The sequence below is a fragment of the Camellia sinensis genome, chromosome 13 (genome assembly GCF_055761805.1).
Source record: "Camellia sinensis isolate YWXY chromosome 13, ASM5576180v1, whole genome shotgun sequence".
Taxonomy (NCBI): Eukaryota; Viridiplantae; Streptophyta; class Magnoliopsida; order Ericales; family Theaceae; genus Camellia; species Camellia sinensis.
This window is the reverse complement of record NC_138973.1, coordinates 18203875-18224626: the sequence shown is the minus strand read 5'-3', so window position 1 is coordinate 18224626 and position 20752 is coordinate 18203875. Positions and strand designations below refer to the sequence as shown.

Sequence of the window (20752 nt, the reverse complement as noted above, 5' to 3'; positions counted from 1 at the left end):
TGTTGTTGAAAAATGATAACCAGGCATGTTGAATAGTCTTCTTTTCAGATAATATTTATCACTAATTTCTTTTTATAAATAAATATACTCATGGTTTATTTATGGACGGTGGAAGCCAGAATTAAAATATATATATGCTTATTGGGGTTAACCCAAATAAAGCCTACAATAGGTTCAGCCCAAACAAATATCACACCCTTCCATCTATATAAAGAGGGGGCATCCCAGAAGAGGAGGCATGTGCTCTCTCCCTACACTACACACCAATACTCTTGATTTCTATAGCTCTAGTCTTTCAATTAAAGGACTAACTTTAGCATCGGAGTGTCTCCGGTCAGCAACCCCGGTTGGGTGGCGCTGGTCATGCTCATCCGTGCAGGTCTACTGGAGTAAAGTTCATCTTTTTGTTGGATCTCTACAATCCATGTGAGAGGATATTTCATGGTCTCACAATTGGCGCTATCTGTGGGAAAGAGCTAAAGAATTCAACGAAAAGAGGAATCAATACGACACCCAAGGTACTCGGACCAGTGAGCACTAAGGTTAACCATTCTCTTTCTAAAAAAGGAGACCCACAGCTGAGTTTTTGGCTTCTTTCATTTTGATTATGTTTTTTTGTTAAAGTTCAAGTATACAAATATATATATATATATATATAAAAATACATGTCTATGTATGTATCTATTTATGCTCACAGATTTGATCAAACCCTTGTTGAATATTGATATTGCTTAGAAAGGTTGTCAAAACAAGATGAAGTTAATAGCTGTTTTCTCTCTCTAAAAATGGGTTTCACACCTTTCTTGGTGCAAACATCCTTTCGGCGGTTCAATAAAGTTGCTCGGATAAATTCATATGTGGGTCTGTCAATTTATTTATTTATTTATTCTTTGTTTCTCAAAACTTAGCTTAAAGTTGATTCTTAACATGTGTGCACGTGTACCTATGCTAAAGCTTTCTGTAGAATCCAAGGCTGGGTCTTCAATTTTCCTCTTTCTAGAATGGACCATGAGTTATGATAAAAACAAATTATTATTCTTATTTAATTAATTGTGGTAGTCGGTTGGCCATATATATATATATATATATATGTCTTTGCATATAAATTCAAACAGTCTGATCTGGAGGCAACTTCAATTGTCATGAATGGCTCGTGTTGATGCCGATCAAAATCTCGACAATCGTTTAGCACCTATAACAAGCTAGCCTCTTCTCGGCGCCGATCACAAATTGGCAAGCTAATAATAATAATAATAAATAAAAACGCTACCAACCAAGGAGCCAAGTTACATTTGGAGTTTGCCGAGTTACTTCCATTGCACAGCCATGCTCACAACTACTTACTCCACAACATTGAAGAGTTGAACACACACAAAAAAAGAAAAGAAAATAGTAGACCAATCTTATTTTTGGTCAACTTTTGGAGGTCCAACGACATCCAATTCGAGGCGGAATGACGCGTCTGAATAGTGGAATGAACATTAAGCCGAATGGTGAATCCAATGCTACAATAATGAGGCCAATCGGAATGAACATTAAGCCGAATGGTGAATCCAATGCTACAATAATGAGGCCAATCGGACTTCAAACGAGGGAGATACAAGGGTTCAAAGTTGGGAGTTTGAATTGAAAATTCTGTATTTCATGACTTGTAGCATGAAGAATTCTACTTTGCACCATTTGGGCCACTATTAATTCATATTATTCAGCAATATAACCCACAATTCAGCAACATCATTATTCGGCGAAACATCATTACTCGGCCACACCAGCACCGGTCAGTCGGCAATGTCGCGATAATGCCGAGTAGCTACCACCTGAATGCGCAACCACTCCACAACTCCATCGCCCACGGTCATGCCAAATAGCTACCAACATGTTGAATTTGCACAAATGCCATTACGGACTTGCTGATCATAATTTTATGAACAATAGAGCAGTTCGGCAATTCAATGAGGCCGCACGGCAACGTTACAGTGAGACCATATATTTGCATTTCGGCACTGTCGCGACTCATAGCACACTGCTCCGCAAAGCTACAAAGCTACCCGGTAGCTCTAAAACCCCAAGCTCTGTTCTTTGGCCATGAGAACGGCTTCGATTTCTCATTGCCAAATACATAGCTCTATAACCCTATGCACCAAGCTTTTTTGCCGAATACATTCCCCCATACAACACATTCTTCCACCGACTACATTTTTGCGGAGCACAAAGCTCAAGTACGTTCACCATTATTAATTCATTAGCATTATTCAACTTCGGCAATTTATTCCGTAACACATTATATCGCAACGTTGTTCAACTTTGCATTTCGGCTTTTCATTCCGCATGTTATCAATTTGGCAAGCGTATATTATATCAGTTATAAACTACACAATCTTGCTCGGCACTACTATCTCGGCATAACACTAGCATCTCGGCTTGCTAAAACCCACATTTGAAAATATTAGCAGATTCGTGTCAACTCAAGGAGTCCAAACCCACCAATCCGAGGAGCCAAGAACTAACCACAGTTCGTCGGTAGTTGCGAAACGGACGAAATTTTTAGAAAAACTAAAATTTTCAAAGTTGTCGAAATCAAGTTTTGATCATCCTAGTGTGAAGTACTCATCGAGATGAATCCAACGCAACAAACCGTGTTAAAATCGGTGCTAAAACGAAGTCGTACGGCCGATCAAAGTTTGCCCAGAAAATGATTTTTTTAGCTGGAAAAGACGACCCAGCAAGCAATGAATAAATAATCCTATGCTTCGCAGTTGCCTTACACCCTGTTGATCTGAACCTTCGTATCCATTTTGGATAAAACTACGCCATTAGGAGACCGATTTTAGCGATCCAATAGTTTTTTCTAGCTATTTTGGGCCTTTTGAACCTATCCGAGCGGTCTAATTTTACAAATTTTGAGTCGCATATTGTGATCAATACATCGGCCAATCGGGAACATTAAATGCAAAATAAATGGTCAAATCATATCCAATCAGCATGCAATTTTAGCAACAAGATCTTAGGGCTAAGAAATAATCCTCCGTCTTCCTCGATCCACCGTTTTGTTACCATGGCCATTTTCTCGCCCACTAAGACATCTTAGTCACTTTTTCGCTTTCCTATTGAGGCATCTCAGCCGATCCATATCTCGACACTTCTGTTATACTTGGCCAACTTGGTATAAACATTACAAAATTTACTAAAGTTGCAAGCTCTTGCTCCTTTTCACACCGCTCGAAGAAAGCACCAGTTTTGGGGCAACACATTACGCATTTGGCAGTCGGCAGTTCGCATATTTTTGCGCGCCGTCGTTTTACCAAAGTCGAATATGCCTTGCAACATAGGGCAATGGGGCACAAACAATCTGCATTCCTTCCGACTAACACCTGTCACTCGAAAGTAATGAGGCAGGTCTACATTGGACTAAATGCAAACCGAGCAATGCTAATTTTCCCAAAACTTACTCGGCAATTAAATAGTTGGCCCAATATCTACTTGGCAATCCCTTACAAGCGGAGCAATATTATTTGTGATTAACACGTCTACCTCATTCGGTACAGGCCATCACTGACACAGGATGCATTATTCAAAATCCTTGCAATATTAGCACTTGATCGCCATTTAAAATTAGCATAAGTCTCCGAGTACAGCATAATCTTCGCACTCAGCATGGAGCCCCATTAGCAAAGGCCTACACCCATGCCCGGGGGTTAGAATACCGTGGTCTATTTTTTTGGCTGATATATCTACCTTATTTAATCTATATTATTTGGTTCAGGCAATCAATTCCGTGCTTGGTACATAGAAATATCACTAGTTCAGCACGAAAGTTCATATTTTGAAGTGCTCTTTGCACTCGACAATATACTACACCCTCGCTCGGGGGTCATAATACCGCGGCCTACAGCCCTTGCCCAGGGGTAACAATACCGTGGCCCATCATTATGATTTGTTTTGAACTTATGTGATATAATTTCATCCTATGATAAACATATATACATTTATACATACATTCAAGACATACGTACATTTATGCGTACATTCAAGCATACATGCAGTCATTCATTCATACATTTTATTCATTTATCCAAAGTGTTCTTTATCAAAAAACCTAACAGCTATTTGAATAGCGTAACTCAGCAAGAAAAACTCTCATTCCTTCTACCACAGACAATGAAAGTTTTTTGACAATTGTGGGAGCCTGAATTAAAATATATATCCGCTTATTGGGGTTAACCCAAATAAGGCCTACAATAGATCCAGCCCAAACAAATATCACACCCCACCATCTATATAAAATGGGGGGCATCCCAGAAGAGGAGGTATGTGCTCTCTTCCTACACTACACACCAACACTCTTGACTTCCATAACTCTATTATTTCAATCAAATGACTAACTTTAGCATCGGAGTGTCTCCGGGCGACAACCCCGGTTGGGTGGCGCCGATCATGCTCATCTGTGCAGGTCTACTAAAGTAAAGTTCATCTCTTCGTTGGATCTCTACAATCCATGTGAGAAGATATTTCATGGTCTCACAAACATGGTTTAGTCTAGACTAGAGGTGGACAAATGTCCGGTTGGGTTGACACTACATAACAAAAGATTTTGTATTTGTCCAAATCAGGCATGCCCCTAACATTTAGTCTCTATATCTGCCCAAGTTCTGACAAAAAAATAATTATAAACCTCAAACTCACCTATCAGACTATATGTTAAAAAATTAAAATATTTCATAATTAAATTTAATCAAGCATTATATTTCTTAAATAAATATATTGAAATTATTATAAATTGAAAATTTTTGTATATAAATTAAAGTATTTATTTAATAAATTTAATCATACATCACCATAAATATAAGTTTTAATAAAATCAACAAATAAAAAATTTAGATATATTTCAATGTATTATAAATAAATAAATAATCAATTAATTTAATAACGAAACGGACCGAAATCTTAAACGCAACTCATTAATATTTTAAGTTGAAAATAATAGTCTAATTTGGTCTAATATTTTAAGTTGAAAATAATAGTCTAATTAGGTTTGGTTTGAAAAGTGAGTTGATTTTTTAACTTTTTGACTTTTTTTTTGACAATTTTAGTTTGAGATTAAAAAGTTTGGTTTGGTTGACTTTTGGCTTTTTTAACTTTTTTGTAAGAGAAATAATACAATGATTATGGATTAGATATGATGTTTTGTCTTATTAAAACTAAAAAAACTATTTTATTTTTTGTAACTATTTTAATCTCAAACCCACTTCTCAAACAATGAATAATATGACTTTGGCTTCATTTAAGAAAAAGGGTTAGGTTAGATTTGGGACTATTTTAATCATAAAAAGATGAAATAAATTTTTTAATTTAATAAAACAAAACATTACATCCAATTTATATTACATTCTTTCTCTTTTAAATAAGATTTTTTAATTCCAAATTAAAATAATTAAAAAAAATAAAAAACCAACTCATACCAACTTTTGGAGTGTCCTAAATAAGTATATTTTTTGTCTTTCTAGACTAAAAAGTTAAGGGAAAAAATATGGATGTTTGAATTAATTTTTTGACTTTTTATAGAAAAATATGTAACAAAAAATTGTAAAAATTGATTTGTAAAGGAAAATTAAGATTGAGAGTTGTGCAGCCGTAATTGTTAACTTTTGATAAATAATGTTAACTTTTTAAGTAATTTTTTTTGACTTTTTAACCCTTTTTTTTTTTTTTTATTATGAAGTATTTCAAACGTGGCTTTAAATACACCTTTTTCAAGTCTTAAAAAAATAAAACGGGTGAACCAACGCGCTGATGTCCACCCTACAGACAATTTGTACTCCGACATTGCACTCAAATCATTATGATCGAACGGCTCAGATTGAAGATGTACAGATTAACCTGCAAAGACCATCACTGTATCCGTTTAAAAAAAAAAACATATAATAATATCCTCCACCTGAGAGACGTTCCTGCATTTTCTCGGGAAAATGCCATAAGCATATCATGGATCGAGAAAAATAATTACCCTTCTGTTGCTCTCTGCATAAAGATCGATCTCTCTGTTCCAAAGGTTTTACATTTACTACTAACAATTGACAAAGAAAGTGACCATTCTCCTTTTCCTGATCTCTAATTTTTTTGGGGGTACCTCTCTCTCTCTCTCTCTCTCTCTCTCTGCATCCATATTGTAATCAACATTGAAGATTTGCACATTTGATTGAAGAGTTACAGGCTTAATTTTTTAATTGATCTGAAATTTCCTCATTTTCATTTTCTCTCTACATATATATATATATGTATATTTGGAATCATGAGGTTCAGATTCCAATTTGCCATCAAGATCTGTAATTTTCTCAATCAATTGATGTTGTAGCGTGGTTGTGGATCTAGGGCATTTTGTGTCCCAATCTCAAATTCTCAATCTGCTATGACGGAGTTCTAGGGTTTTGGTGCCTCTTTTCGCTCGAAACTGTTGCAATGTTTAAGCAATTTCTCAGTAAACTTCCTCGGAAGTCATCGAAATCCGACTCCGTTGGTACGCCGAGGAGTAGTTCTCGCAATAGCTCGTCCCCCAGTGGCGGTCGGTTACAACGTACAAGAAGTGATAGTGGGGTTTCTTCTACCCGGGCCAACGCTGCAAAACGGACATCGTCATCAGTGTTTCCATCGAGTGTTGTGGTTGGAACTGAGCATTTGTTAGCCTTCAAAGATGTTCCCAATTCAGAGAAATTGAATCTCTTTATCAGTAAGTTGAGTCTCTGTTGTGTGGTTCTTGACTTCACTGACCCAAATAAGGATATAGAAGAGAAAGATCTTAAACGTTTAACATTGATTGAGCTCTATGATTTTGTTGCTTCTGCTCCTCCTAAGTTTACAGAACCAGCAATTGTTGCTATGTGTAAAATGTGTGTTAATAATTTGTTTAGGGTTTTTCCACCTAATAATCAGTCTAACCCAAGTGGTGGTGAAAATGAGGATGATGAACCAATGTTTGATCCAGCTTGGTCACACTTACAAGTTGTGTATGATCTATTGCTTAAATTTGTGACTTCTCCTTCCCTAGAAGCAAAGATAGCGAAAAAGTATATAAACCATTCGTTTATTTTGAATTTGCTTGACCTCTTTGATTCCGAGGATCCTAGAGAAAGAGAATGCTTGAAAACTATTCTGCACCGGATTTACGGGAAGTTCATGGTTCACAGGCCTTTTATCCGGAAGAGCATTGGTAATGTCTTTTATTGCTTTATATTTGAAACCGAGCGACATAATGGAGTTGCTGAATTGTTGGAGATTTTCGGGAGTGTAATTAGTGGGTTCGCGTTACCTTTGAAGGAGGAGCACAAGATCTTCTTGTGGAGGGCTTTGATTCCTCTACATAAGCCCAAATCTTTGGGAGCGTATTTTCAACAATTGTCTTTTTGTATTACACAGTTTATAGAGAAGGAGCCAAAATTAGCTAGCACTGTGGTAAGGGGGTTGTTGAAATATTGGCCAATTACGAATAGCCAAAAGGAGGTGATGATACTTGCCGAGTTAGAAGAGATTCTGGAAGGAATTAACATGGGAGAGTTCCAAAAGGTCATGGTTCCATTATTCTGGCGGATTGGGTATTGCATCAACAGTTCCCACTTTCAGGTATGTTCCATTTTTATCTATACTATCATGCTTTCTTGACCTCTTCAATTAAGTTAAAGCTGTGGATTTCTGGTCTTTGGAAATTGGATGTATGCACGTGTATGCACATAGATATTTATGTAGGGTCTTGATAATTATGTGATTATGTGTGTGAGCTAAGCTAAAATTTTCCTCCTCCAAATATAAAAATGAATCTCTAATATTGAGCACATTGGTGGAGTTTATTGATTCGTTTTGTTTGTAAGAATTTTTTCTTTTCTTTTTATAGGCCTTCGCGAGTGTGTAGGCCTCTTTTTGTTCAGCTTAGAAGGTTGTCATGGTTTAGCTTTTTGTTTGTTGGCAACGCTCCTTTTTGGTGCTTGTTAATACATTTACTTCTTATTTAAAAAAATGTACAGCACCTTTTTTTATTTATTAATTTATTTTTCTGGTTACAAATTAAATGTTTGCATGACTTGTCACGACACTAATCCCATTTGTAGATAACTTCCAGTGTGTGTGTGTGTGTTTTTTTCCCCGTACTCTTTGGGTAGGGGGCTACTGTTTTGGATTGCATTTGAAAATTGCCCTAGCACCTTTATATATTCCAAAGTTTGTTGCACACGATTGGCTTCAAGTTCGTGTAACATTGAAGATGCAAGTTTTCTGAAACTGTTATGGACTGGTCCACCAAGTTTTCAGCATGGGTTGCCCTTTTAACTGGGCGTGTTTGGATGGGCTGGATGATTTAATGGTCTCTTTTTTTATACTTATCCGTTTGTTTGTGAATTCCATTTGGTTGTAATTGCTGGTTGTTTATATGTTCTATATTTTGCCCACGTGTTTTGATTGCTTTCCTTTTAGGGATAGTTTCTCCTTGCCTAGCCACTTGGCCTGTGGGTGAAAATCCTTTCGGTTAGGCTAGGCGTGTTTGGCTCTTCTAGAGGGCTATTTGTTTTTCTCTTTGAAGAGATCTCTCTTTGAAGAGAAATGGGTGCCCAGTTGTAGTTGTGCCACATGAGTTGTAGTTGTGCCACATGAGATGGTATGCCAAATGTGGTATAAAAATATGTTGACTGTGTAGCATCATTGTTTTATGAGAAAGCTGTGAAGATGATAGTGCAGGGCAAAGATAAAAAAAAACCCACACACGGCAACACAGATAAAAAAAATCCAGCAACCACCAACACCAAATAAAAAAAGAAAAGATAGTGAACAGAGAAACACAATTAGTATGTCCTTTATTATTATTATTATTATTTGTCATTCTTTGCTGAAGCAACTTATAATTGCAACATCTTATGAATGTGATGGATCCGGTTGTGATCACTATATTAAGGGGTTATTGGAGTGTCCTAAATAAGTACACTTTTTGACTTTTTAAACTAAAAAATTGAGGAAAAAATATGGTTGTTTGGGATAATTTTTTGTCTTTTTATGAAAAAATATGTATTAAAATTATTGTATAAAATGACGAAATTACATTTTTGTGCCCACCAAGGGTCCTGTTTCGATAATCCGAACCGTTAAATGTGTAGAACTCGTTGAGTTCTATATGCTTATGAAAAATCACTTTAATCGGATATCGATAGTTATGTGATCAAAACAGTTTTGTATGAAATTAGTGGATGGTGAAACATAAACGGCTGAAAAAAAATCTGATTCGATCATATCGCTATCCATATCCGATTAAAGTGATTTTTTTACAGGCATATAGTACTTGATAAATTCTACTCATTGAACGGTTTGGATTATCAAAAACAGACCTGTGGTGGGCCCCCACGGGCCCAACATTATCCTCCAACTTAATAAATATATACATCTAATTTTTTTTTTGGGTTCATTTGAACAGACCATTAAGTACTGAACCATCAATCAATACCAACATTGTCCAGTCGTTGTTTGTATTAAAATATTGTAAGTTTAATTTTTTTATATTTTTAATTTGTGAATAGTGATAACTTTTTTGGTAACTTTTTGACTTTTTAAATTTTTCTTAGCATGCCAAACCAGGCCTAAGTCTTTATCAAGGTAGTCGATTTTGACTGATTGAAAAAAAAAAGTGGTAAAGTTTGGATGTCATATCCGCCAAGTTTGCTGATCCACATCCTTCTCAGTCAGATATAGTTACATTTTGTATGTTGTTTATTTGGCTGATTGTTTGAAGAGCTTTTGAAGTGATTGCGACTTCACATCAATATAGGCGATATTAACCAAGTTTGACTAAATTGAAATAACATTATTTGATTTAATCATTTCAGGTGGCTGAAAGGGCACTATTCTTATGGAATAGTGACCAAATTGTGAACCTTATTGCGCATAATCGGCGTGTTATCCTACCAATCATATTCCCAGCACTGGAAAAGAATGCTCGGAGCCATTGGAACGCTTCAGTGCTCAACTCAACTCTAAATGTGAGGCAGATGTTCACAGAGATGGATGAAGAGCTGTTCCTGGCTTGCCATGCCCATTTTGAGGAGGAACAAGCGAGTCTAAGCTTGGTGGCAGAGAAGCAGAAGCAAACTTGGGAGCGATTAGAGAATGCAGCCAGCCTCCAGCCAGTAACAGGAAAAACTGCTGTTCTGGTAACCCCCTCCATTACCCGCAATGTGTCATTTTAGTCTGTGCTTGCTTAGGCTCTTTTTCTTTCGTAATTTCACTATTTAGTCCTTTTCTTTTGGGTGGTGGAGAAAAACAAACTACATGAAATTTATGGGTATGTATAGCTGTTATCTGGGGAAAACTTGTTCACTTTTGCCAATGATGGTCCAGTGACAGCCTGTTGTAACTTCTTTGATTCCACCTGTTTCATCATTTAGGGGAGTTCGATTTCCTTGAATGAAAGGGCCATCTAGTGGATTACATAACTCGCAGCTTTTCTTGGTTGGCTGGTTTCTTTTTACATGTGTGTGTGTGTGGGTGTGCCTCTTGCAGATTAGTTCAGAGAATCTTGGATCATAAATGACTAGATACAGATTGGTTTTCTTTATCAATTTTGTTGACAGGAAAATATTTTAGTGGAAGCCAAGTGAGGATGATAAATAACAAAATAAAACTTCATAGAAAGTTGGGTTAGATTACAATATATTCATACACAATGAGGTGGGTTAGTTGTTATAGGTTCTGGATATGTAATTTCATTTCCCTCAACAAACTCAATCTCCAATCATAGCCTAAGAGGTTCAGATGGATGAAGAAACTATCCATTTATTTTCTTAGGTCATCAACAAATAATACATACAATGCCATTACTATTCATATGAATTCTGAAATGAAGAAAACAATAACAGATCTATTGTACACAAAGGGCTACCTATAATGTATATGTGAATACATACATATATTCAATACAAGCTTGCCAAGAAAATAATTTTCATTTTGGCACTTGGCTTGCTGCTCTGTTTTTATCCTTCCCCCCCTCCCCCCTCACTTGTAACATAAATGTTCGTTCGTCATGGCTACTTCCACTGAGGCAACCGTTGAACCACAACCTGAATCCAATATATACAACAATAGAGATCCATTATGACAGAAACAAATGCTGAATTTGCAATAATCAGATACAGAACTTATTTTTTTCTTCTTCTGAAAACTTGATTTGAAAGAAATAATAAGCATCCCAAAACAATTCAATGTGCTTAATGCGAGAAATGGAAGAATGTAACTAAATAAGAGACTCCATAATAACATACCTTGCCGGAATTTTCTTTATTTCCAACTATTGTTTGGCAAGCCAGCCTCCATGATTCTGGTTTCTGTACAGTTCAACCGAAATTTGATAAAAAGGTAGTCAAATTTGGGCTGAAGGCACTTCATACAGCGATATGTATGCTTAAAATGTATTTTTTTAGTTGACTAATATGGTTGTAAAGGGTTTTAGCGCACCCTAATACTGAGTACACATTCTCTTAGTTTTAGAATGAAGTATGTAAATCTTGTGTTTTTGTGTGTGCTTGTAATTTATGACCCATGTTTATTTGTTCTTTATTTTTCATGCTTCACTAAACTTTGACAGGGGATCCACAATTGCTAACAATATCTTTACTGACAAAGCATCAACAATTTGGTGGCAAAGTAAACGTGCCTTTTTAAGATATCGGAGTTCAGTGTTGGTTCTTTCATTTAAAAGATCCTTTCCGTCTATAATCTGCACTGGAAGATGAAGCATGATAAACACATAAAATTAGACAACATAAGAAATTGAATGTCAATAAACAAGAGCCACGATGCAACAATGAGTGTATTGAAAATCATACCTCCACAATGCATGTTCCACAGCTTCCACCACCTCCACAGTTCATCACCTTTCCCTATTTTTTTTAAAAAATGGGTTAAATTCTCTGTGTTTAGGTAATACAGGTACATGTATAAAAATAGATGAAGTGAGAGTGATTTGGCTTCATACACAGATGTAAAATTGCAAATAATTGGAGGTGTTTGGTGGGGTTTTTTTGAGCTAATTTATGGTTTCTAACTTTTAAAAAGTTATTTTGGACTGTTTGGTTAAATTTATTTCAAACAGTTTCTGATTTTAACAACTTATTTTAAGTTAAAAAAACTGATTCTGAGAAGCTGCTCACCCATTGTTTTTTATTATCAGCTTCTGCTGTGTACATGTTAATTCACGATTATACTCTTAGATTTTTTTATTTTTTATTTTTTTTAAAATAGAAAAAGACTCAAATGGACTATAGAATATTATTATTATTATTTATGAGAAATGTAGACAAATAGTAAATAATAAAAAATAAAAGATAATTGAAAAAGTTACTTTACGGCTTATTTAACAAACACTATTCAGCAACTTAAATCTATAATTCAATAGGTACACCAAACAAATTAACAGTTTCTAATTAAAATCATAATCTATAATTTATTAAACTATAATTTATAATCTGTTCTAACCGCTCCATCAAACAGGACTAATATACCAAGTACTCATCATTCATTCTTTAATATAAAATCAGTGAAAAGGTATTTCAAAATAAATTTTTAAAAAAATGTATGCATTCTTCAATTTTATTTTTTTTAAAAAAATTTCTTGTACTAAACATTCTTGAGAGTATTTTAAGGAGAGATAAATTACAAATATACTTTCTAAAATTCGATTAAAATACGGTTCGTCCCTTATTATTTTGAAAATTACATTTCACTCATTGAGGTTTATAATTTTATAACAAATCATCTATTTTATTAATAAATTATGAAGTCAATTAATGGTTTTAATGATATTAAAAATATATTTTAATTAATAATTTACGTAATTTTATTATAATATAAGAGAGAAATTATGAATTTTATTTTCATAGTTAATTTTGTTGACAAATTCTAACAAGGAGATATTTGTAATTTTTCAAATCAGAGATAATAATCTGTACTTTACATAAATCTCAGGAGGTGTATTTATAATTTACCCTTTACGATGTGTGTGGTTGAGGGATTTGAGTAGAGATTTAAAAATAAAAAAGAAAAAATGCGTGTAAAATTAGATAAAATATAAGTATATTTTATTTATATTTCACCTACTTTTTTAATTTTATTTTTTCTATTTTCAAATTCTTTCTTAAATTCTCTAACCAAACACAGCGTTAAGCAGTGAGGAAACGACGCCGTTCCAAACATAAAAAGTGCGATAGGTGGTAACATACGTAGGGGGCGTAGAGCTCAATCTTGTTATCCAACATGATGTTCCTCAGCAGCTTCTCTCCACTCATTGCCCTCGCTCTCTCCACCGGGTACTTCCCATCTCCTCCTGCCTTCTCCTTACAAAATCAAAACAATCCATATATACATACATACAAATATGTGATTGAGATTGGACAATTACATCAATATATATATATATATATATATATAATCAATCAGAACATCATTTTTTCAAGCAGATTTATCAATTAATGTATGCATGCTTATGCTTACCCCTATGAATTCGAGCTCGATTTCGGGTGCTTCCGGGGGGGCCGATTCAGGTGAATTCGCGGCGAAAGATACTGAAATTGGTCTCCTTTTGGCGGTGGTGAATGCGGCGGAGCTTCGGTGCTTTATTATGTCGCCGGAGCCGAATTCCGGCAGCCGGAGTAGTGTGGGGGCTAAATGTACCGAACCCATTTCTTTCTCTGCTCTGCGTCTTTTCCTTTTCTGCTTCTTTCTCTGTGGCTCTTAAATCTTCTCTTGTGTAGGGGTTATTTGGTAATTTATGTCAAGTTTCTATCTTTTATTTAGTTTATTTTTAAATTTTAGGAATTTTCATAAATTACTACTGAGCTTTTATAGTTAAAAAACCAAGGGTTAATTTCAAAATTTTTTTTTTTTGGGGGACAAAGTAATTTATCTTTTAGCTCTTAAACTATTATCATTTTTTTATTGCATCTTTAAATTATTAATTTTATGTATTATTTGGAAATCTCACTTAATGGATAGGGTTTATTTATTTATTTATTTTTTAAAATTTATAATTTAAAAATAAATTATACAATCAAACAACTATTTTGATAGAGGAAATTCCACTGCAGTACAATTTTTTTTTTAAAAAAAATTACAAATCAGTGAAAAAATTTGTTGTATCAATTTTAATAATTATATTTATAATTTTTTTTTATAATAAATTTGTAAATATATTGTAGTGTTACCACTAATTTGTAATTGTTCCATTTTGATGTTCATATAATATAACTTCCATTTTACATTCAAACACTCAAACCTTGTTTGGAGACTAAAAATATTGTCGTTAAAAAGTTACTATTAATTATCACATCAATTTCTCTAATTTTTTTGTATATTTTTTTTATAAAAAATTAAAAAATTATTAAAATAATATGTTTTCAAACAAGACCTATTCAAAATAGTAAATAAAAAATAAAAGATTGGTTGCATAGTTTCCATTATATAAATTTTGAAATAATATTTTTATCCATGAAATTAAACCTTAATAATAGTCAGCAATTATAGCGATTCCGGTATTCCCTTTACTGTTCTGTTGCATTCCGGACTTGGTTCCGTGGAGTTGGTAGTTGTGTCTACCTTGTTGTCGTCCTTTAATTCCATTTGATTGAGTTTTAGGATGTGTTGGGCATGTTTCGAGCAGGTGGGTTGAGCCTTGGTCTAATTTCTTGTTGCCAGGTTTTTGGTCTTTCCGTTCGAGCGGGCCGTTTAGCGCTCGAGCGAAGATTGCACACTTCCAGTATTTTCGTTGTCTGCAAAACTTCTGCAGGTGTGTTTTCTACGCTCGAGCAGGTTTACTGCGCTCGAGCGGGCTTGTTAGAGCTCGAGCGGGTAGTACATTTTTGGTGTAATGTAATAACCCTCGTCACTGTTTACCGAATAACCACTGATTACCGTTAAACCGAACTGATTATGACTGATAAGTGAACTAGATAAACTACTGAACTGACTGATTGAAATTGAAACTGAATTGACTGAGTATATCTGTTCAATTGTATGTCTATCTGTTTGATTGGTAATGGATCTGTTCGTGTTTTTATGTCTAAATTACAAATTGAAGGCCTTATTGGCGGCCGAACCGGAAATTGATTAATGTTTCATGATCCTCATAATTTATAGGATTTTATGGTATATTTATCCGAAAACTGATTTGGTATGATTAAATTAAATTGAAATGAGTTAAACTGCAAACTTGGACTTATTTACCATATTGCCACCACTTAGTGGCCACTACCTTACACCTTTGGAGACTTGTATACATTCAATGAACACATTTGCTCAGCTCATTTCTTGTGCATAACCGACCAAGATAGAGAGTGAGAGAGAGTTGTGTTGCTCTTGAGAGTTTGACTAGAGAACTTGAAGAATTGAAGAGTAAATTGGCAAATTGAGCTCCTAGACCTTGAATACAAGTCCTAAGGTAGTGTGATTACCCTCTTGTTTGTGAATTGAGCTTGTCCTTGCATGGTTCTTGTCAAATTTAGTGGATTATGGCATGAAATAGCTCCACATGTTGAATTAGAACTCATTTCATGCATGCATGTTTGAATTGTTCAATTTTGAGTTGATTCCATGGAGAATTGCCACATGCATGTTCACAATTATGTTTAAGTCCATGATTTCATCATGTTTTGGAAACAATGGGCTCACTAGAGCATGAAATTGAAGCTTTGAATTGGTTTGAATTCATGCATGTTGCATGTTCTTCATATTCATGGGAATTGGTTTGAATTGGATTTATTTGAAACACCCTTGGGCTTTGATTTTACAAATTGAGCTTTGGATCATGTTAAAGTATGAGTTTTGATGTGTTTTCTGGAAAATTGGCCCAAGAGGATCGAATTTATGGTTTTAAAAACTTGGTTTTGAGCTTGAGATTCAAATTTGGAATTTCCAAAATCTGGACTCACGCTCGAGCGGGGTGACTGGCGCTCAAGCGTGGAAATCGTGCTTCCAGTATTTTGTTCTGTTTTGAAGTCTGCTCGAGCGGAATAATTGACGCTCGAGCGGGACATTGTGCCTCATGCTCGAGCGGGTGTCGAGCGCCCAATCGGGCGTGATTTTCACCTATCCAGCACTTTTGACTGTTTTTGCAGAACGCTCGAGCGGGTAAGTCTACGCTCGAGCGGAAACCTTTGTCTGCACGTCCGCTCGAGCGGAGTAACCTACGCTCGAGCGCGACCCCTGTTTTCTGAAAAGTCTGAAAATGTTTTTAAAAGTGCATCTTTGCATCCTCATCTCATTCTAGACATTCTTAGGCCTAGTTTAAAACATCTGAATGAGGTTATAAATGTAGAACACACCGAGGCAAATTAGGGATTAAGTTATTATCTCTTCCGATTGTGTAGCTTAGTGTGTGTTCAATCTGTTAACTGTGTAGGGTTGGCGACTGGGGAGACACGCTCTAGCATACTGTAGCCCAAACTCTGTGAGTAACGATTACGTAAAGATATGTTCACAAATGATTATCTTCTGAACAACTGAACTGTACTGTTTACTGAACTGATTATTGTTAACTGAATGAATGTATGTCCTATATTCTGAACTGTATTGTGGCATCCTTAGCACCTACTGTTTACTGTTACTATGACAGAGTGGTATCAGAGCGATACTTACCAGAGCGATACTTACCACGAGTTATACCGCACACACGTGTCCAAATGAGCTATAGGATGTCCTAGAAAATTGATTAGGGCATTGCATGAACATGATAAGTGTGTGATATGACTGACTGAATATATGCTAAAGTATGAACCTGTATAAATAGTGACTGCTTAAATTGATAATTCTTATAACGGCTTATAGTGAAATGGATAATGCAAACACTACAACTGAATCCTCATCCTCCGAGGCCAGAATGGCCAGACTGGAACGAATGATGGAATTGATAACTGAAAGATTAGATCAGCAACAGAATCAACAGCCCCCACCTCCTCTTCCGGCTGTACTGGAACAGAATGTGAATGTAAATGATGGGGACATAATTACTCTCACCCATAAGTTCAGCAAAATGAAACCGCCGTCCTTTCAGGGAGGCCTCGAACCGTTAAAGGCTGAAGCATGGGTTCTTGAGACAGAGAAATTATTTGAGGTGTTCCCGTGCTCTGAAGCACACAAGGTACTGTTAGCCACCTTTACTCTGCAGGAAGAAGCTAGAAGGTGGTGGATGCTTATCCGTAACGAAAATACTGTTATGACTTGGGCTCAATTTAAAGGAGCCTTCTTTGAAAAGTATTTCCCTCAGTGTATCAGGGATAGAAAAGTGACTGAATTTGAACAGCTAAAGCAGGGCACAATGTCCGTTGCTGAATATGAAACAAAATTTACTGAACTTGCCCGTTATGCACCACATATGGTGGACACTGACTACAAGAAGGCCAGAAAGTTCGAAGGCAGCCTTAATGTTGCAATTCTTGACCGAATAAATGTTCTGAAACTACCGAATTATGTAAATGTTCTTGACAGAGCCTTGATGGCTGAATCAAATATTGAAGCACTGAAAACTGAAACGCCATTGCCTTAATGACGGGGTAAAAGGCAGAGCTTTAAGTTTAAGAAAGGCAAGCATAGTCCATTGAACAAGAAACAGAATACGGGGTCAACGACTATGTCTAGTCAAGGAAACCGTACAATACCGCCCTGTTCTGAATGTGGTAAAAATCACAAGGGAGTTTGTTACAAGATATCAGGAGCCTGTTATAGGTGTGGCAAAGTGGGCCACATGGTTAAAGATTGCCCTTTTGCTCCACAGGGCAATAGTAAAGCTGCAGCCAGCGGCGCAGCATCAAATGCTCCACCAAAACCGAACCCCAAAGCTATCGGGAAAGAGCCTATGAGGCAGGGCCGAGTGTTCGCCCTAGTACCGGGAGACATCCAGAATACCGAGACCGTTGTGTCAGGTATTCTCTCTATTTGTACTCAGAATGCTTATGTACTGATTGATTCGGGGTCTACGCATTCATATGTGTCGTATGCTTTTTCGCGAAAATTGAATAGACCCTTAGAACTAATGGACTATCTGTTAGCTGTATCTTCACCCGTTGGGGGATCTATGACCTGTGCATATATGTATCCTGCTTGTGAAATTATTGTTGGAGATGCACATCTATTTATTGATTTACTGCCACTGAACATTGATAATTTTGACATAATATTGGGGATGGACTGGTGAACGAAATATCATGCCACCATAGACTGTGTAACGAAACAAGTAGTTTTCCGTCCACCTGGTTTGCCTGAATTTGTGTTTAATGGAGTTGGAGTAGTACCTCCTCCGTATTTGATTTCATATGTGAAAGCTGTTAAATTGATTAGAAAGGGATGCAAAGGATATCTGTGTTCTGTATTGACTGTATCTACTGATGATATTGCTAATGTGAACAGTATCCCCATAGTTAGAGAATTCCCAGATGTATTTCCAGATAATCTGCCAGGGGATTTGACTGACAGAGAGATTGAATTTACCGTTGATATGGCTCCCGGAACACAACCAGTTTCTAAAGCTCCTTACCGAATGGCTCCAACTGAACTGAAAGTGCAACTGCAAGAACTGTTAGATAAAAAGTTCATCAGGCCCAGTACTTCACCGTGGGGCGCACCTGTTTTGTTTGTAAAGAAGAAAGACGGCTCACTGAGACTGCGCATTGACTATCGTGAACTGAATAAGGTAACTGTAAAGAATAAATACCCATTACCACGTATTGATGACCTGTTTGATCAGTTACAGGATGCTAAAGTATTTTCGAAGATTGATCTCAGATCCGGATACCATCAGTTGAAAGTTAAATCAGATGACATTGATAAAACTGCTTTTCGAACGAGGTATGGACATTACGAATTTTTAGTTATGCCTTTCGGAGTTACCAATGCACCTGCTGCATTTATGGACCTTATGAACAGAATCTTTAAACCGTACCTTGATGACTTTATTGTTGTATTCATTGATGACATATTGATTTACTCCAAAAGTATAGAAGAACATGAACATCATCTGAGACTTGCCCTACAAACCTTAAGAGAACAGAAACTGTATGCTAAACTGTCTAAATGTGAATTTTGGCTTGACCATGTTATGTTTTTGGGGCATGTTGTTAGCAAAGATGGAATTTCTGTTGATCCGCAGAAAATCGAAGCTGTAGTGAACTGGCCTAGACCAACCAACGTGACTGAAGTCCGAAGCTTTTTGGGTTTGGGTGGATATTACAGAAGATTTGTCAGAGATTTCTCCAAAATTGCTTTACCGTTGACTCAACTGACTCAGAAGGGGATATCATTTGACTGGACTGATCAAAGGGAATCTGCCTTCCAGGAGTTGAAAACTCGATTAGTGACTGCACCGGTTCTTACCTTATCTTTAGGTACGGATGATTATACTGTATTTAGTGATGCTTCTCATAAGGGTTTGGGATGTGTTTTAATGCAGAATGGGAGAGTAATTGCCTATGCTTCCCGACAACTGAGACTGCATGAAAAGAACTACCCGACCCATGATCTGGAACTTGCTGTAGTAGTATTTGCACTGAAAATCTGGCGTCACTACCTTTATGGGGCAACATGTGAAGTATATACCGACCATAAGAGTTTAAAGTATTTCTTCACACAGAAAGAACTGAACATGAGACAGCGGAGATGGCTAGAACTGATAAAAGACTATGACCTACAGATATTGTACCATCCGGGAAAAGCCAATACCGTTGTCGATGCACTAAGCCGGAAATCGATTGGAAACTTAGCATGTTTACTTACCGGACAGAAAGAGTTGCTTTGTGACCTTGAAAAATCTGAAATTGAAATTGTTTTACGAGAACAAGGTGGAACCTTAGCTGCTATTTCTGCTCAACCGGCACTGATTGAAGAAATTAAAGAGAAACAGCAACATGATGACTTCTTGAAGAAGATCATCGAAGAAAGAGAATCTAAACCGAGACCGGGATTCAAATTTGAGAATAATGTACTGAAATTTCAAGAAAGACTGTGTGTACCAAATGATACTGAACTGAAAAGAAAGGTTCTGCAAGAGGGCCACAACTCAAGATTTTCTATCCATCCAGGGAATACGAAAATGTACCAAGACCTGAAACTAAACTTCTGGTGGCCGGGAATGAAGAAAGAGATTGCTGATTTTGCATCGAAATGTCTTCATTGCCAACAAGTTAAAACTGAACATCAACGACCCGCAGGCTTATTGCAGCCCTTACCGATACCGGAGTGGAAATGGGAGCATATCACCATGGATTTTATAGTGGGATTGCCTCGCTCTAGGAAAGGTATGGACTCGATTTGGGTTATTGTTGATAGACTGACTAAATCTGCTCACTTCTTGCCTGTTAAGACAATTTATAATGTGGACAAATTGGCTATACTCTATATTGACGAAATTGTTAGACTGTATGGAGTACCTGTGTCCATTGTTTCTGATAGGGATTCGAAGTTTACATCGAGATTTTGGCAAAGCCTACAGACTGTACTAGGTACTGAACTGAGACTGAGTAGTGCCTATCATCCTCAGACAGATGGCCAGTCAGAAAGGACCATCCAGACTCTAGAGGATTTACTAAGAATGTGTGTCCTTGATTTTCAGGGAAACTGGGAAAGTCATTTGCCCTTAGCTGAATTTGCTTACAACAACAGTTACCATTCGAGTATTGGTATGGCGCCTTTCGAGGCATTGTATGGCAGAAAATGTAGATCTCCGATTTGTTGGGCAGAAGTTGGAGAT

At 36.4% G+C, this 20752-nt stretch overlaps 2 protein-coding genes across 4 annotated transcripts; one reads left to right on the top strand and one right to left on the bottom strand.

Annotated features, from left to right (window-relative positions):
- Positions 1-5918: 5918 nt before the first annotated feature.
- On the top strand, positions 5919-10460 carry LOC114287440 (serine/threonine protein phosphatase 2A 57 kDa regulatory subunit B' kappa isoform). Of its 2 annotated transcripts, none has more exons than XM_028230778.2 (3): positions 5919-6123; positions 6353-7614; positions 9855-10460. In XM_028230778.2, the coding sequence occupies exons 2-3, from the start codon at positions 6457-6459 to the stop codon at positions 10212-10214; spliced, it is 1518 nt and encodes a 505-aa protein (XP_028086579.1). In that variant the 5' UTR covers positions 5919-6123; positions 6353-6456; the 3' UTR covers positions 10215-10460. The 2 variants fall into 2 exon arrangements, with proteins under 2 accessions (XP_028086579.1, XP_028086580.1); XM_028230779.2 differs by having other exon boundaries at positions 5938-6123; positions 6370-7614.
- A 320-nt stretch (positions 10461-10780) lies between these two features.
- LOC114287441 (2Fe-2S ferredoxin-like superfamily protein) lies at positions 10781-13748 on the bottom strand. 2 transcript variants are annotated; one of them, XM_028230781.2, is made up of 6 exons: positions 13513-13748; positions 13242-13349; positions 11850-11903; positions 11678-11740; positions 11286-11348; positions 10781-11084 (listed from the first exon to the last, which is right to left on the bottom strand). In XM_028230781.2, exons 1-6 carry the CDS (start codon positions 13699-13701, stop codon positions 11052-11054), a joined length of 510 nt encoding a protein of 169 aa, XP_028086582.2. In that variant the 5' UTR covers positions 13702-13748; the 3' UTR covers positions 10781-11051. The 2 variants fall into 2 exon arrangements, with proteins under 2 accessions (XP_028086582.2, XP_028086581.2); XM_028230780.2 differs by having other exon boundaries at positions 13242-13355; positions 13513-13743.
- Between the last annotated feature and the right edge of the window lie 7004 nt (positions 13749-20752).

What these genes read in the sequence shown, in the direction of transcription:
- LOC114287440 (XM_028230778.2), top strand. Translation starts at nt 6,457, where the DNA reads ATGTTTAAGCAATTTCTCAGTAAACTTCCTCGGAAGTCATCGAAATCC. An exon ending in TCAACAGTTCCCACTTTCAG is followed by an intron (nt 7,615 to 9,854) that starts GTATGTTCCATT and finishes TAATCATTTCAG; the next exon opens with GTGGCTGAAAGGGCACTATT.
- LOC114287441 (XM_028230780.2), bottom strand. Translation starts at nt 13,701, where the DNA reads ATGGGTTCGGTACATTTAGCCCCCACACTACTCCGGCTGCCGGAATTC. An exon ending in TTGAGCTCTACGCCCCCTAC is followed by an intron (nt 11,904 to 13,241) that starts GTATGTTACCAC and finishes TAAAAAAAATAG; the next exon opens with GGAAAGGTGATGAACTGTGG. An exon ending in AACTCCGATATCTTAAAAAG is followed by an intron (nt 11,349 to 11,677) that starts GCACGTTTACTT and finishes TGAACTGTACAG; the next exon opens with AAACCAGAATCATGGAGGCT.